General features: G+C 30.9%; 1 protein-coding gene across 1 annotated transcript; it reads right to left on the bottom strand.

The window, feature by feature from the left end:
- Positions 1-1,350: 1,350 nt before the first annotated feature.
- Positions 1,351-3,243, bottom strand: LOC106357059 (probable peroxygenase 4). Its single transcript, XM_013796746.3, has 6 exons — positions 3,000-3,243; positions 2,795-2,896; positions 2,521-2,606; positions 2,307-2,401; positions 1,786-1,911; positions 1,351-1,696 (listed from the first exon to the last, which is right to left on the bottom strand). The coding sequence occupies exons 1-6, from the start codon at positions 3,019-3,021 to the stop codon at positions 1,549-1,551; spliced, it is 579 nt and encodes a 192-aa protein (XP_013652200.1). The 5' UTR covers positions 3,022-3,243; the 3' UTR covers positions 1,351-1,548.
- Positions 3,244-19,228: the final 15,985 nt, after the last annotated feature.

The following is a 19,228-nucleotide window of genomic DNA, read 5'->3' as shown; positions in this document are numbered from 1 at the left end:
TTTAATGCTTGTCTTTTCCAGTTAAATTAATGGGTTTTCCTTAATCAAATTTAAATTTAATGTCATTAAATGAATCTACCTATTTTAATGTTTGTCTTTTCCAGTTAAATTAATGAGTTTTCCTTAATGAAATTTAAAGTTAATGTCATTAAATGAACCTAAAAATACATCATATTTAACGTAGCTTATTACAGACGCGTACGGTCCAATAATGAACTTGAATTTTATTTTTACGAAAACGTGAATCACTTGACTTATGTAATATTTAAAATATATTAACTACAATATAACAAATGCATATAACCTACCTATATTTTAGTTTGAAATGATCATGCTCAAGTTTTATATAGTCAACTTACATCATGCATCGATCGATGTACAATAGTCAAACCACCTATAGTTTTCGTTTTCTTTATAGGAAGTATCAACCAACCAATCATCCCACTGATTTTCTAAGCTTTATAAAAAAACAAATCAATAAATACAAACTCAAAATCCAATATCTTCTATTAATCAAAACAAAATATCTTCAAAGTCATATCTTTAATGTACCTATTAAATATTGAAACTGTAACCATAATTACACTAATTATAATAATAGATTTGATTCCAACCAATTGTTCTATTACTTCGGTAATTGATTTGCTTGCATAAGAGGAAACAATAAATTTAAAATTTATAAGAATATAAAGATATAGAGATTCCAACCAATTGTCTATATTTGCGTATGATTTTCGCATAATAAGCTTCAAATTGAACATTGAAAAAGATAGAAAGATTTTTTTTAATCTTTTACCGACACAGAACTTAACAAAACGAAGAGTTAAAGGTAATTTTTTTTTGTTACACTTCCCGGAAAAAAACGGTTACAACTTGGGCTTTCATAATATGACATTTTAACATATTAATGTTATGGACATTTAATAATTATATTGACGAAAAACAAAGAATATAAATAATTTATTATTAACAAAAGTATGAAATTATTTACAATTTGATGACTAATTCATCACCATTTCTTATATGTTAAATTTTTCATAGAAGTTTAAAAATCATTTTATTTTCTTTAAACATGTATAACTAATTTATAATGTTTTATGTCATACTAACTCATGATATAATATTTCTTCATATTTTACATTAATAACCATTGTTTTTATATATCGTCTACAATTCTCTAATTACGTCTATTTGTTCAATTTTGTATATGATATCGAATATTCATCATAAATAAATGGTTTAAGATGCCAAAAAAAATTATTTACTTGGTGAATATAATACATCAAATATTACAAATACATCATTTAGTTAAATAGATAACCATAAACCGAAAATTCATATCCGCACGGGTCAGGGTCTAGTAATCATTTATTGGAAGATATAAGAACGTACATACTTGATTAAATACAAACAAAAAAAGGACAAGAACTATAAATTTTTGAAAATCAAACTTTGCAATCTTTACGCCATTGTTCAATAATAAATGCATTATGAACAAACAGATTCACAAATCACAAGCATAGAAGAGTTTGTTTTTAAAATGGTGGTTTAAGCATGTTTCTTAGAAGCTTTTTGTTTCTCGAGTTTCTCGAAAAGAGAACCATCATAGACAGCTCTCACTGTATCTTTGTGCAACAACCCGTTCTTGTCTTTGCATAGATAATACAAGATCTTCCACTCCGTAAATGCAGCAATCCTGTAAAATTTTAATTCACATATTAGTACTATTTAGAATCAAGTCCATACAATTAAACCGAAATGAACCAACCCAGTTCGAATACTTACGCTCCTTTACGATCATTAGCCTCTTTGTTTGAGTTGAGAAGTTGTTTGAGTTCCTTGTTTGTCAATGCATCGGGATGTGTCTTTGAATGCTTAGCAAATATCTCCTCGAACTTCGATTCCACAAATCTCCAAACGTTTGATTATAAAAAAGACAAAAAAAATTAATAACAAAATATACTTTATAAAAACAAACAAAATTAATAAACACAATACACTTTAAAACAAAAACACTTTATCTCCCTTTCTTTTATAATATAAATAATTAAGAGTATTTTTGTTTCAAAATATAAATTATTTACCAGTTCTATATAATTTTCATATTTATTAGATACTGCACAACTAATTTAGTTGGAAAATTTTCAGAACCAATATTGAATTTATAGGTTTAATTAAATATTTGAAGGAATAATATTTTCACATTTTTTCTTTTAGTTAAAACAACTATTATAAAACATAGAGGATATTAAAACTATTGGATATTATGTAATTTAAATTGGAAAATTAAAAAGAGAAGGAGATACCTTCCCTTCTTGTCGTAAACGCCTGAATCACTGCCATGTTTGGCTAGATGGATATTCTTTACCTCTATCGGAAATGATATCGAGAAACCTTTTCCCTGCAAATCAGAATACACATCATTTAAAAAAAAAAAATCTTTTGTAATAATGTATTGCAGTTAGCTGTATCAATCTTTAATTTTTAACTGTGTCAGTAATAGTTGATTTTCAAATATACCGGACGAGTTTTGCTGCTTAGACCCATATTGATGAACAGAGAAGCGAATGCCGACAAGAGATATCCACATCCAATTGCTCTAAACCCTGTTATTGTTTTGTTTGTCATGTTTCAAAAGTAAAAACATCAAAAACGTACTTTAATCACAGATGAGAGTCATAAGATCCACACACATATATACAGAAAACAAAAAGATCTGTAAGACAAATCTATTTTTAGCTATTACGAGATTAGTTAAGACATTTGGTCGAGTTTTATTACAAGAAGAACGTACCTTGAAATGTCTCTGAGGGATAAACGATGCCATCTTTGTTCCTATCGAAGAAGGCTACATGTCTCTGTAAGAAGTTATCTTCTTCTGGCACAAATTTCGCTCCTAAGAAAACAACACAAAAACCTTTTAAGCGACCGATTTTGTTACGGGTACAGATGCAGAATCACAAACTCTAAGTTCAGAATGTGAATGTAAGAAAGAGTACCAGAGGATGCAGAGGAAGCCATGATCGGAGAGACAGCAAAACGGAAATGGTCGAGAGAGAGAGAGAGAATGAGGTTACAGAAAAAGGTGAAGAGAGAATGGCGAAACACACGCTTCTTTTATCCTTAGTTTTTTAATCTTTAGAATTAAGAAATGTATTGATAAATGATAATAATTCAATCAAAGATTCAACTCGATGAGTAATTTATAATAGAGAGAATTAGCTCAATATACGTAAATGGTGTCAAAATTAGCAATCTAATTTGACATATGGGTAGATTGCTCTACATTTTTTTTTTGGATTTTCAATAATATTCTTCTTTACACTTTTTTTCTTCTTACACATTAAGCTATCTTTTTTCTTACACTCTCTTTCCTCTTACACATTCTTACATTCTCTTTCCTCTTACACTATCTTTTCTCTTATACTTTCATATTCACTTTCCTCTTATATTTTCACATTCACTTTATTAGTCTTAATTTAGAAAAACTACGAGCATATGAAAAAGAATATATTTGAGGATCTTCCAAACTGTCTAACAACAACGAAAATACATAAAGGTTTTATCCTCTATTCTAAAACGCGCCGCCGAAAGCCGTAAAGTCGCCGGAAAAACGCTATTCGGCCATCAACCGTGGCGAGTTGGGGAAATTCGGTGAAAAAATCGGATTTCTACGAAAACTTCAAGTTTTGGCTCGTTTTGCTCAAAGAATTGACTAATATACATGGGATTTATGAAATTTTCAAGAAAACAGCAAAATATATGAATAAAGTTGAACTAAAACTCGTCCAAATGGAGGAGCCGTCGACTGGAAAATTGCAGAAAACCTAAATTTGTAAAGAGAAAGACAACATGTAAATGACAAAATTGCCCTTCATTTAACTTAAATAGTAAAAAAAATGTCTTTTCCAAAGCTCGAACCCGGGTTCTTATCCGGACAAGACTAGTTTTAACCACCACACTACACAATCTTTCTTGTATTTCATCACAAACGTATCATATTTAATCAAAACAAATCGCCGATTAATCCCTGCATAATCTCCGATTTTTTCATTCGGCGCTAGACGTTAACCAAGCGTACGCGTAACGCCTAGCGAGTTTCCGAACAGGGGTTTTATCTAATGTAATTTGTAACTGCCAAAATATAGTGTTATATATGATCTAACATAACATGTACCAGATAACAAATTATATATCAGCTACCATAACATGTACCAAGTAACAAACCATCTATCAATTTTTTTATACCAAATTATATATCAGAACATATATACCAGATAACAAATATTTTATCAGATAACAAGTCTATGTAGCATACCAACCACTTGTCTATGTATAAACTAAAATAATATGTACCATATAACAAAATAATTTATCAAATAACAAAACAATTTATCAAAAAATATATTAGCTCGAAAATCATGTATCTACCATTTTATCAAGTAACAAACCATTTATGAAACAATGTATAATTCGATAAACTATTCACCAAAAAATTTATCAGCTACTAAATTAAGTAGCAATTGGTAACAAATATTTTATAACATCTCACTTGACAATTATTAATCAAATTAGACTCATAATTTGAATTAAACTTCTAATTTGAAAATTATTAATCAAATTTGAAAATATCCATAATCTTCTCAAAAGTTAATTAAACTCGTAATTTGAAATCCTTAACCAGAAGGCGTCTAGGGAACATAATCTAAGAACAACATAAATTATATGATTAATAATTTAAAAATTATTAATCAAATTTGAAAATATCCATAATCTTTTCAAAAGTTAATTAAACTCATGATTTAAAATTATTAATCAGAAGAAGTTTAGAGGACATAAGCTATGAACAACATAAATTATATGATTATGTCTTATCAAACGAATACCATCAATGCATAAACTCGTTTCTATTTGAGTTAATAAGACCATCTCCAACAATAGATCCACCATTAGAAATCTAAATCAATTTTTTAAGCGAAAATAATTAAATTAAAAATTTTAGATACTTGTTTAATTTTATCCCTCCAATGGTAGAACCAATTAAAGGTTCTAAATTTCAAAAATTTGAAAATTTGTAATAAGAGATTTGATTACTTGCATCACACTCTTATATAAATGGCATAAGATGGAGCTAAACTTTCTTTACTTGGTTAATGTGTTTTGGCAAATTTCTATGGAGCAAGTACTGTATGTTCTTTGTCTTCAACCTGTGGTTTTGATTTCAAGTTTTTCTTTTCTTTTCTTGGGGCTGGTTTAATATGGTAATGATGTATTCTTGACAAAGTGAAACAAGTAAAAGATGAATTTCTTCCTTACTTTTCTTGTTTGGTGGTTTTTTAGTCACAATTTTTGTTGGATTTTCAGTTTTAATGTTCTTGACATGCAATGGAGATGATTCTCGTGTCTCTATACAGTAGCTTGATTATGTGTTTTGTTTGTATTTTGTTTGAAAGATTGGTCCTTATTATTATCATTTTTTTGAAATGAATGTGTTAAAAATGTATTCAATCAAATCTGTTTTTTTACAATGGTTGCATCTGAGTTTTCCGATTGTTATGGGTGAGTGACAAAGAAAAGATCATGGTGGCTTTGTTGTGAACTCACCTGTGACAAAGAACATTTTTTTTTTAAATACCACCTCTCACAAAATGACACCTGTCATTTAGATGTGGATCCAAAACCTCCAATTGTAGAACCATATCTATCTAAATGATGTCTTTTTGATTTAAATTTAATCACATAAATACTTAGATACATCATTTAGAAGTACTTTGGATACTCCTTTGGACATGCTCTAATCACTTCATGTCTATGAAACTGACACGGTTTCAGCTGCACAGAGTAGAGTCTAAGGGTATTATGGTTTTGAAATTATTAATCAAAAGGGAGAGACATTTTGCCAGTATAGATAGAGACCAATTAACTCTTTATAATAATTTGTATACCAAAACGTGTAAGCGAGTGGGAAGCGTAGGGCATTTGTTATTGCCTCGTTCATGCACCACGTAGCTTTCGCTGATACCCCGTTATATAGCCCATTTCCTTTTTGTTTGACTTCAGTTTTTCTAAATAAAATTCTCAATTATTATTATTATCTTTACTAGAGCAAGACTCTCAATTATTCACAATCTCGGAAAATACTTTATGTTTTAATTAATTACTCACTGTTTGCTTTTGTAAATATTTCAAAAATAGTTTGACATCACGGCATCAGCCTTAACTTCTTTATTTTTCTTTTCCTGATAAAACTTCTTTTTAATCAATGTTTTGATATGGTGTCAAAAAAAAAAATCAACCAATCGTTTTGATTATTAATACTCCCTCTGGATTTAAATGTATGATGTTTAAGGTTTTACACACATATTAAGAAACAATAAATACACTATTTTAATTGTTACTTTTTGGTTATATCAATAAATTTTCACCACTCATAATTTTACTTTTTAATTTATGTTTAAATTTTAAAGATAAATACATTAATTATATCTCAAAACATTATACACTTGTATACAAAATAAAAAGATAGAACATCATACATTCGTATCCGGAGGGAGTACCTTTCATGTGCTTCTTAGATAACAAAATTTGCCGTTTTTGTCCGTCTCGCATATCCGTCTGTCGTCGTCTTTTGTAACATAACTATTGTCTTCACATTATCATACTCAGTTTCAAATTAATGTTTTTAAAACACATTAAAACAAAGGGGAACAATGTTTTACTCCAAAAAAAAATTTAAACCAAAACAAGTTTAGCACTTTGACCCAAAAAACACAAGTTTAGAATAAATCCATCACATGAGTTATATGTCATGAAAATATTTTATTGATGAACTTATACTCATCACTAACAAGTCGTTTATTGTATTGTAGTTCGACACAAATAAAATAGTTTTATTCAAAATAGTGTTAAAATAACTTTTGAAAACGAAAATATTAGTCTAAAATGACAATCAATAAAAACAGATGAATTTAGCATTTAGAAGTTAATATAGGTTTATATATTATTATATTTTGGTTCAAAAAAGTTTATATTTAATACCAATAAAATGGGGTCGAATGAGCGGAGACTATATATATATATATACTCATTTATAAAGAATCGTTCTTTCCATTACCTACCCGCAAAGGAGATCAAATTGGTGATAATGCAACAACTGCCCAAGGTCCATTAGGCTAGTGGTTTAGTGTTTGGAGTAGGTTCCATTGCATCTCTAGTTCGATTTTTATGAGAAGGAGTGCTTTACGCCATGTTATTGGTATCAGCGCAGGCCGGCCCCGGACCTATGGAGGATTAAGGACGAAGGCCCGAACCCATCCTGGTTAACAAAAATAATAATGCAACAACTGTGGTGGGTGTATTTCAAAAAAAAAAATGTTTCAAAAAAGCAACTATGGTGGGTAGATATGATAAAATTATTAGATTTAAAAAGTGCTTTTTGTTAGACAAGTTATTAAGAGTAATATATTATATATCACACATGTATTTTCTTATGGTGATATCATCGTTTTCGTAGCTGTTCTATCTCTCTTTTATAATAACGAAAGCCTACAAACTTTAATTATTGAGTTTTTGACTAGTATGGATGACTAACATTTTATCATTTGAATTCTTACTATGTTGGCGGATGGGTAGATTGATAACAGTCATGTGATATAGACTTATAGTCATTATGAATTATAGAATACAATTCTTAAGATTATAAATATAGTAAATTCTGCTGATTAGCCATCTTTAGAATTCACGTTTAGATGTTATGTTTTGTATGAAAGAAATAGTTTATGCTTACACACATATACTATCAACTATTGACCTCAAAAAGATTATGGATTAATTTTAAAAATAATTAGGTTAAGATTTGCGCCTTGCGCATAATGAATATTGTATATATAAATGTTTTATATACTATTATTTATTTGCGTTCCTTTATATATTATGAAATAATATACATATATTAAGTAATTGAGAAGTCAATAAACAATTACATCTATAATAATTTGTGCGAGTTCATAAATCTAAACAATCACTATAATTTATTTACAATCATTTTATAGTAAATAAATCCAAACAATTGTTTTATCTATTTTATATGATATATAATTAAATTTAAATGATATTAGCATATATATATATATATTTAATATGCTTATTTATTAAATGATTTTTTCTATTCGTATGGTTTTATAATCATTTATAATTTTATAACAAAAAAATTAAACCATTAATAACAAAATTTTCGTTATGAGATTTTTAATGGTTTTAGTAATTTTTAATCATTTTTAAAAGTTCAATGTAAGTTTTGAAATTAAAATAAGTTATCAATACATTTTTAGTGAAAATTTGGAAAATTAATTATATATATACTATATATAATAGTATATATTTAATTAAAATGATATAAAAGATATATATATATATATATGATTATTTGTGTCTTGTTATAAAAAAAATGAAACCACTGATCACATAATTTCTATGTGAGACTTTTAACAATTTTGTTAATTGATTTTCATTTTTAAAATTTAAATATTACATATACGAAAAAAACTAAAATTTTACTATATGATTAATGAGATTATTTAATTTCTTTTAATAATATAAATTAAAATTTTATATAAAATACATAAATTATTATCAAATCTTTATTATTCAAAATTATTAATTGTCATATATATTTATATTTTTAATCACATTAGATAATCCCATAATTTTTTTTAAAGAAGGAAATACATTTTATACATTAATAATTAATTTTATGATTATTTTAATAAAAAAAACTAGATCTTGATCCGCGCGCCAGCGCGGATATGAATTTTAAGTTTTTAATTATTTATTTTATTAAATGATGTATTTGTAAAATTCATTCATATTATATTCATTAAGTAATTTTTTTTTTTTGCATCTTACACTATCTATTTTTTTACGAATGTGTGATATCATATAAAAATATATAGAAAAATGAGTATACATAGTTAATTAGATAATTGTAAAAACGTAAATTTTTCTTTCGTTTGCGATATCATATAAATAATGATCCGCCCAGTTAACAAAAATCATGATTTTTTTTATGTGTAATTTTTTTTTTTGACCATTTCCTTAAAACTATATTAAATTTTACATATTTTAATTAGAATTTTTTTAATATCTTTACTTTTTTATTTGAAATGCAACTCAATATTTTTTTTTAACTTATAACAAAATATTTAAAAAAATATTTTTAGAATTTGTTTGAAAAATATGAAAATTACATTTTAAATTAAAATTATCCTAAAATATGATAAGTTTTGATGTAAACGAAAACTCAAATTATGTCAAAAATAATTATATTCAATGATAATAACAATTTAAATTGATTATTTAAAAAAAAAATACATTTACAAAAATACTGTTTGAAAGAAAATTCATTTCTCTTTCAAATATAAAATAAAAATATTATAATTAAATAATAAAAAATATAAATAAAAACCATAAATTTAGCAAATGACAACTGAGTTATATTATGCTAAAATTTTATTTCTAACAATTTATCAAATGACAAATGAGTTATGAGCAAATAATACCATATAATTTTTAAAAACATAGTCATTCTTAAATAGTTTTTGAATAAATAAATATTTTTTAATTTAATCAACTGAAAATAATATCCGTATAATTGTGTGAGTCAAATTCTAGTTTTATTGATGCATGTTATATATTAGTTTTGTATGTTTTAGGTAACATTTTAATGATGAACTTTTTTTAAAATCTCCATTATTAAAATTATGCACGTAAGGATAACTCATGAGTTTTTTTTGTTGATTAAATGACATTATGTCCAAATTTATTTAAGGATATTTCATTAAGGTAACTGAAAAAGACAAACAATAAAATAGGAAGTTTAAATTCATTTAAGCATATTTCATTAATGTAACTAAAAAGATAAGTAATAAATTAGGCAGTTTTATTCGTTTTAGGATATTTCATAAATGCAACTTAAAAAGACAAGCAAAAAAATAGGGAGTTTAATTAATGAAGTAAGAACATTTTCAAATAGGTACTTCTCTTTTAATAATATAGATATAATATGTGTTTAGATAGACCACGTGGCCTCATTGTTCCACATAGAGGCTTACGTCAAGGAGATCATTTATCACCGTATTTATTTATTCTCTGCACTGAGGCTTTGATTACAAATATAAAAAAGGCATAGAGAGGGAAACAACTAACGGAAATGAAAGTGGCTAGAGCTTGCCCATCGATATCTCATTTGCTTTTTGCGGATGATAGTCTTTTCTTCTGCAAAGCTCAAAAGGAAGAGCGTCAATCCATCCTCAAGATTTTAAAAGAATATGAGGTAGTTTCAGGGCAGCTAATAAATTTTGATAAGTCTTCAATTCAATTTGGACATAAGATCGAAGAATCCGTCAGACAGGAATTAAAGGATATTTTGGGCGTTCATAATCTTTGAGGAATGGGATCCTACCTTGGTTTACCAGAAAACTTGGGGGATCAAAGATCCAAGTTTTTAGCTTGGTCCAAGATCGCTTAAACAATAGAGTTAATGGGTGGACTTTTAAAACTTTCACAAAAGGCGGAAAGGAAGTGATCATTAAATCAGTGATTACGGCTTTACCGAATCATACAATGTCTTGCTATCGGTTACTTAAGGCAACTGTGAAAAAATTGACGAGCGCGGTCTCACAATTCTGGTGGGGTCCGGGGGGAAGTACAAGAGGTATGCACTGGAAATCATGGGACAAGGTATGTGTAGACAAGGATGAAGGCGGTTTGGGGTTTAAAGACATCACTGATTTCAACACAGCGATGCTTGGTAAACAGTTATGGCGTCTGGTAGAGAAGCCAAACACTTTATTCTCTCGTGTCTTCAAAGGGAGGTATTTCAGAAATGCTTCACCTTTGAAACCGATTCGTTCATACTCTGCGTCATATGGCTGGCAGAGTATTGTTTCTACTAGATATCTGGTAAGCAAAGGACTAATAAAACGGGTGGGATCAGGTTCTTCTATTTCTGTATGGAATGATCCATGGCTCCCAACCACTCGCCCGAGACCAGCAAATAAAAATCAACACAATTTATATCCGGACCTTAAAGTGGAGTCTCTCATAGACTCTACCTCACACACTTGGAATTCACAGGCAACTCGGGCTTTGGTGGATCCACAGGATGCGAAACTTATAGAAAGTATACCATTGAGCATGACTCAGAGGATAGATAGAGATGGATGACACTTCACAAAGAATGGAAAATATACGGTCAAATCAGGATATCAGGTGGAACGGATTTATCCAGATAGAGAAAGGCCACCATTATTAATTGGTCTCATTGTAGATGTTCTGAAGGCTTACTGCTGGAAAATACGTTGCCCACCAAAGTTAAAACATTTCCTATGGCAATTACTGACAGGATGTATACCAGTAAAGAAGAATTTACATGCAAGGGGAATACAAGGGGATATTTGTTGTGGAAGATGTGGAGCCCAAGAGGAATCCATAAACCATGTGTTTTTTGAATGCCCTCCAGCAATTCAGGTTCGGGCGCTATCGAAGATACCATCAAACCCAGCTATCTTTCCGACAAGTGCTCTATTCACAAATTTGGATCATCTGTTCTGGAGAGTTGTACCGCAGATGGAAGATCATCAGTTTGCATGGATACTATGGTATATCTGGAAAGCTAGGAATAATAAAGTTTTCAATAATCTGGATATTGATCCTTTGGATACGCTTAAATTGGCAGAAACAGAATCAACATTGTGGGCTGAGGCACATATTTTGAAGGAGCAGAGGACAATACCAAAAATAGTAGATATGACCCTGCCGTTAATTCCAGGAAGATGGTGTTTTGTGGATGGCTCATGGAAAGAGGGTGATACTTTTTCAGGACAAGGTTGGTACAATACTTTAGAAGGATTCGATGGATTGTTGGGGGCAAGAAATGTTCGGGCTAGTCTCTCTCCCCTTCATGCGGAGATGGAAGCACTACTATGGGCAATGGTATGTATGAGGAATTTACGTCAATTTCAGGTCACATTTGCAACGGATTGTTCTCAATTGGTGAAGATGGTTTCGGAACCAGAAGAATGGCCAGCTTTTGCAAATTATGTGGAAGATGTCAAGAACCTGAAAGAGAGTTTCACCCGATCAGAGATTATCTATGTACCACGGACGCAAAATACAAAGGCGGATAGAATAGCACGCAGTGTTAGGAAGCAGCCGTCTTTCGTCGTTCACATGGATACAGATCATCTGATTTGGTTTACAGAGTCAGTATGAGTCTGTATAAGTCGATGACAAAAAAAAAAGGATAGACCAATTTACTTTTCTGAGAATTTCAAAAATCATTCTAATGATATCATGTGGCATAGTTCAAATGTTGCAGTGATGCTCAAATAATATATAAGTGATTTTGTTGTTATAATGTGGTTATAGTTTAGTGAAATTTTAAGTACATTATGTCAATAACAACGGATAGAAGTGGATAGGTTGTGAATGGTTTTTCCGCAGATTGGATTTACCAAACAATTAGACCATTTCCAATGTATTTTGCTATATTCTCTTCTAAAAAAAAGATCTCTATAATAGAGATGAAGTTTGCTTCAATGTATTACCCTATCATAGCAATCTTCAAAATACAGAGTAAAAAATAGAGATTGTTATTTCTTCTCCTAAATATAGAGGAAAAAATAGCAATCTCTATTTTAGAGGAATAAATAGCAATAAGTTAGAATGAAATTGATTCCAAATACTATAATAGAGGCAAAAATAGCAATGGGTTGGAGCTGCTCTCGGTATCTCATGAAAATTAAGATAGTTCGTAAAGATATATACAGTTGAGACTTTAAAAAAAAAATTATTATACTTTATTCGTCTTCTTCTCCTTAACTTAGAGACTTAACAGACTTTAAAAACGGTGTCAACAGTTCACACGCATTGGATGAGTGCATTAATCAAAATGTCATTGCGTAAAGCCGAGTGCAACGGATTCTTTTATGCTTCGATATATTGTCTTGTACAAAGCCAACGTCTGGTGTCTGGTGACGACAACGCTACAGCATTTTCCCCCACATTCACACTACGTATAGATCGTTGCTTCTACAAATTACCAAAAACATTCCCTTTTTATATTACAATCCATTTTCGTTATTATGATATTATTACTCAACAAAAAGGAAAAATCAAATCACACAAATCCGAATACGATAGACAAAGTGTAATAACCCAAACTGTTTTTCTTATCGCAAGACCAATAAAAAGATTTAGCTGATCTTAGTTCTATTATTACACGATAAATCTTTTTATTGGTCTTGCGATAAAAAAAACAGTTTTGGACAATCAAAAATATAGACTGTAATAGCAATTTCATTTTTCAAGTTGGCAAAATTTAATTTAAACTTTGAGGATGTTCCTTTCCAAAACAAACAACTTCAAATATAGTTTTAGATTTTTTTACATTTTACACTATAGACTTTTTATTATAAAAGTTAAATAAAAAAACTGTTACACAACTATCGAACGTATAATAAAATATTATACAGTATTAATTAATAATATACTATAATATATTATAGTAGAATATTACATGTATTTTAAAATGAAAATTGAATTTTTATTTGTGTTTGTAAATTACAAGATAAAATTGTAGAAATATTGTATTTTTGTTATTTACAAAAGAAATATTGTATTTTTGTTAATTGATATAATAGGTATGTTTTCATATAATTTTATATTCATTTGATATTTTGTATTAAATGTGTATTGGAACATTGTTTTGTATAATACTTTCTTTTATTGTTATTAATATATTTCAGTTTTACATTAGAATAATAATTTACAAAAGACTAAAATGATAATTATAAAAATTAATAAAATTATTTGAAAGATAAATAATGGAAAGGACTTAAAATTTTTGAAATTTCAAATATCAAGTTTTGAACTTCAAAAATTTAAAGTCGCTTTTGAAGTATGAAAGAATTTTGATTTGGAATTGCTTTTAGAGATGCCTTTACAAATAAATTAAGATAATGAATGGTAACCAATATGCGGTGCGTAATTCAATTTTTTTTTTTTTTTTTTGAAAATCCGCATTTTATAATCAGTGGTTTTTTTTGTATGATTTGCGTTTTTCTGTTTATTTTTTTTTCCTAAAATGCTATTCGCGTTTTTCCATATAGCATATTTCTTCAGTGGACCGTTTTTTTTCTTATGCAACAGCATAATACTAGCGTATTTCAAACACCGCACTCAAGACATAATTTTTTTTTTTTTTGTAAGTAAAAGTCTAGTTTAAATTTTTAAGAGGAAATTGCCAAAAAAGAACAAAAAAACAACATAGTTGTCCCTATAGTATAAATCTAACCTTAAGTTGTATAATATTTCTCATAATGCCAAAAATAACCTTTGATTAATCATATTAAACATAATTAATTGGATTTTTTTTTAAAATGAAAAAATGTTGGTTTAATATTGTTTCCAAACGGAGGAAAAATTAAAAAAAAAAAAGGAAAAAGGGATCTAAACATAACTTCCCCTAACTCCCGTAACCCTAACATGGATCTCTCCGACTCTCTCTTTCACGGCGAGCAAGATGGCGATTGTGTCTTCGCCGTTGTGTTTTCTCCGGTGAAATCAACGACGACGACTGCAGCCACCGGTGGAACCCCTTTCTCTTCTCCTACATACCGAAGGTAAACACCAAAGTTCTCCATCCAATTTCAGTCATAAAGTTTGTTCCTTTCTCCTTCTTGTTCTAATACTTTTCTTTAGATCTCTTTCTCTCTAGACAAACGCAAAGGAGGTTTCAGTGCTTCTCTCTCCACCTCTCTGTGTCTCCGCTTTTCTCCGCCTCTCTCCGCTTCTATCCGCCTCTCTCCGCTTCTCGCCGCCTCTCCGCTTCTCGCCGCCTCTCCGCTTCTCTCCGCCTCTCCCCTTCTCTCTGCCTCTCCGCTACTCTCTGCATCTTCGCTTCTCTCTGCCACTCTCTTTCTCTGAAATCGTGTTGAGCTAAGGTATTATGTCCGAACTTTATCTTTCTTCATTTCATGTTCCTCGATCCGGTTATTGTTTGATGTGTCTATGTGTTTGTGAATTGATATTGTTTAATATGGTTTGGTTAATTGATTTCGTTTGTAAACAAAAAGATAGTCTTTGTGTTTCTGAGTTTTGAATTTGGTTTTGTTCTTGTGTTTGTCTCTGTTTCACTGCAAAGTTTGTTTCTTTGACTTGGAAGAATATGTTCTGTAAAACTGAAGGAGAAGAGCTTACCTGATTTGTGAATTGTCTTAGTTTGCTACTATCTAATTATATGAACCGATTATGTTTCTGACTTATGGTTTTGGTTCATTTCATGATTCGTTTCACTAAAATCATTTTTTTTGTTTTTTTGTAGATATGGAGTTAGAGCTACCTAAGCGACTGTATGCAGAGGGTTTGGAACCTCAGGTGAAGAAGATCAACAATTGCTGCCGCATGGAACTTATCAGGGATCTGAAGAAAGCCATGTCTGCAGAGTACAATGATGTGAAGATAGATCATGTTTTCAAACATATCATGGTTATTGCGGATAACAAGCTCGGGTTTTCAAGGAAATTGGTGGATAGTTTCTTGTGTAAGCAGCTGATTACCTCGAAGATGCATGAGAAGTGGTTTGTCTTTGCGAGGACGCCTCTCCGGTTTTCACTTCAGGAGTACCATGTTGTGACAGGCCTCAAAGTTTCTCGGGAAAGCAGCAATGACGTAGTAACATGGAAATATGACGGGGGGTTTTGGAGTAACCTACTAAGGACTGGTGATAAGATCACCTTGAAGTCGATCCGAAAGGTGCATCTAAAAGAAGTTCACAAGTGGACTCGGATTGATAGGATGAGGTTGATCTACCTGTGTGTGATAATGGGTGTGGTGATGGGGAGAGATGAGAAGGTGAACATCCCTGATATGTACATCAAGTTGGTGATAGATCTTGACAAGCTCCAGAAGTTCCATTGGGGTCTTCACTCGTATGACTTCCTTCTAAGTTCCATTGAGAAGGCTAGGAAGAAGTTGGGTAAGAAGGACATCTACATTTTTGAGGGTTTCTCATATGCTTTCCAGATTTGGATTATGGAAGCAATTCCTGATTTTGGAGAAATATGTGGGAGACAAGTCTCTGGCAGCTTCGTCGGTCCAAGGTGTGGCAATTGGAAAGGAGTTGCAAACGTTTCTTATGAAGACATCATTGAGCTTGAGGACTCCTTAACTAAGAAGGTAACTATCTCACATTGTTTTCTTATATATGGTTGTTGTATATAATTTGTATAGCTTTTAATGCTTTTAATGCTTTAACTGTTTTATAGGGTGACTTGTTCTCGGTTATTTCAGAGACTGGTAATGGTGATATGTTTCTGCATGTTGACTATACAAGGAAGGGTGAGATGGAAGATGAACGAGTGGACCTTCTTCTAGATAGGATTAGACAGAAGTTTGATTGGAGCAACACAGAATGGCCAGTTTTAGAGCATGAAGAGCCTGAAATGGAGAAATGGTGTAATATTGTGTAACCGTTAAGTAAATTGTAATATGGAATGTGAAACTTTGTGTAATAGTTTTCTAATGTGTAATATGTTTGAATGTTTGTGTATGAAAATCTATGAATGTACTGCTTTGTTTGTGTTATGAATGTAATGATTTGTTTGTGTTATGAATAAATTGCTTCTTATATGCATTGTTATTAGTTTTAATGAATAGGATGGGAAAAAGATTGCTACAGAAACTATTGATTTTGATTTTGGATTGAGTACACAAGACTTGAGGGACCTATCCCAAGATACATTTGTTGAGGGTTTTGATTTTTGGCAAGTTAAAGTTAAGACCTCAAGGAAATCAAGACCTTTGACCATGTCTCCACTGCAGTTACATGATGAGCAAATATATCGAACCAAAGAAGACTCACCAGATGCGGCGTTGGTGTTTTTCCGTGAAGAGGATTGGGAAAAAGTTAGAACTTGGTCAACTTCCTCCACGTAAGTACCCTATTCTCATTCATCTGTCATGTATTGTTACATTTTAAATAAAACGTATAATTGTTCTAAACTTTTATCATTGTATTTGGTTTCAGACGTCTACGGATTGGACCTGCTACTTTAGATTTTGAGATTGCTAATCGTCTTATGGATAAATCTGAGTGGGTTGATAGCTTGGTAAACCTTAGAGACTATTAGCTTCCATTTGTGTCTTTTAAATACATTGTTTGTGCTAACATCATCGAAATATGCAGGAGATTGACGCCGCAATGTACGTATTCCGGGAGAGAACATCTTTGAAACGATGGAGACCTAATCGTGTCGCCTTCATGATTGTCGTCTTCAGCAATATGATTAAAAAAGAGTATGGTCTTTTAGAAGGTCAGGGTAGAAAGAACTACACGCTTCATAATTTGCTACTGCAGTACGGTAAAGGGGTCCTTCCACCACATTGCAGGACACAAGAGATATGGAATGTAGATGTGGATCGGTTGTATGTCCATGTTCATGTCAGTGGGAATCATTGGATCGCCTTGTGCATCAGTTTCTTGACGAGGAGCATTGATGTGTTTGACTGCTCGGGTAGTAAAAGGTACAAGGATTTGGATGGGTTCGCAAACCTTATTCTTCGTATTGTCAAGGCAGTTCAGCCTACGAGACACCAGAAGAATTTCGCAGTCGGTGCATATACTGTTTCCTATGTCCCCGTTGGGAATCTGAATAAAAGTGCATGTGACTGTGGTGTCTATGCAGTGAAGTTCATTGAGTGCCATGCGCTTGGATTGGAGTTGTCCTTGTTGAATGATGATAACATTATTGAAGCTCGCCACAGAGTTTTATGGGATCTTTGGGAAGCAGCTAATGATCCGGATTTGATTGACAGGATGTCAAAGTATTAATCCCAGAGTGTCTCTCTTCGACTGTAGAGGAGATTCTGTGAGACATCTTGGTTTCTAGTTCTAATATAATGAACAAGACTGCTTAATCTAATCTAGTGTTTTATTCTGATTTTTAGGAACAAGACTATTAAATCTAATGTACAACTTCTAGTGTTTTATTCTGATTTTTAGGAACAAGCATGCTAAATCTAATGTACAACTTCTAGTGTTTTATTCTGGTTTTATTATTAAGAGTTCTTAGCCGAAGAATGCTAGAATGCTTAATCTCTTGTATAGGTTATGGTTTTTATGTTTAATCCGAGACCACTGTCAACCCTAACCTAACCTAAACCCTAAACATACCCTAAACGAGACTCTAGAAAAAAACACCAAATGAGAACCCAATCATACCCTAAACGAAACCAAAACATGGAACCTTTCCACAAGGTAAGACAATACTAATCACATCCAAAATCATCCCTAAAGTTCAAAACACTAAACTATAGACACTGAGTAATCAAAACTGTTTTACTAATTATCTTCATCCCGTAGGAGTAATAAATCGAATCAAATGTAATACACTTAACCTAGTAAAGAAACAAAAGTGGATCACATCTTTGGTCGTCGACAGCACTATTTTGGTCATTCATAACTACTTCAACGTATTTCATATGTATAAAGACGAAATAATACGCAATTGACCAGTAAAAAGACATAGGATTACAAAAACGAAACATGGAATGATAATGAAAGAATGAGTAAAATGTTACATTCTTAAATGTAGAGATATTATGAAGAACCATAGATACGAACTGATTAGAAAATTTACAATTTCTAGCTTCAACTGAACATTTTGGATGTGTGTTGGTGTGTTCTGGCCGTTGATATCTACAAAACCATGTGATTCATCTTTAGTCATGAATCGGATAATATTTCAGTTTGCTCAGCATAGCGTAATGAAAAAAAAAAGAATTAGAGTCTCACCCTGTCTTGTAGGCGTTAAGAAGCTCTGCAGAGTGAATGACTTTATCAGCAGGACCCAAGCATCAAGAGGAATAACTTCTTTACATCTTTTGGGACTACATATTCCTCCAATAAGGAATTGAATCCAGACCGACCATCTTTATTAAAAGCTATGTTAAGCTACATCAATGATATGTGGATGGTCATATAGATCATGAGTCCCAACAACAGATATTCCACTATCTCATCCTGCAATAAACAAAACAAAACCCCCTCTTTAGCATAATCATTCAGTGAACAACACAATTTTCACATGAAAGACGGAAATATAAACTTATAACTTGGTGAAATCAGGTTTCCACTGGAGTTGCAATGATAAACTGCTAGAGAAGATTC

This window comes from Brassica napus, chromosome C2 (assembly GCF_020379485.1).
Source record: "Brassica napus cultivar Da-Ae chromosome C2, Da-Ae, whole genome shotgun sequence".
In the NCBI taxonomy this organism is placed as follows: Eukaryota; Viridiplantae; Streptophyta; class Magnoliopsida; order Brassicales; family Brassicaceae; genus Brassica; species Brassica napus.
This window is presented reverse-complemented; position numbering and strand designations above follow the sequence as displayed.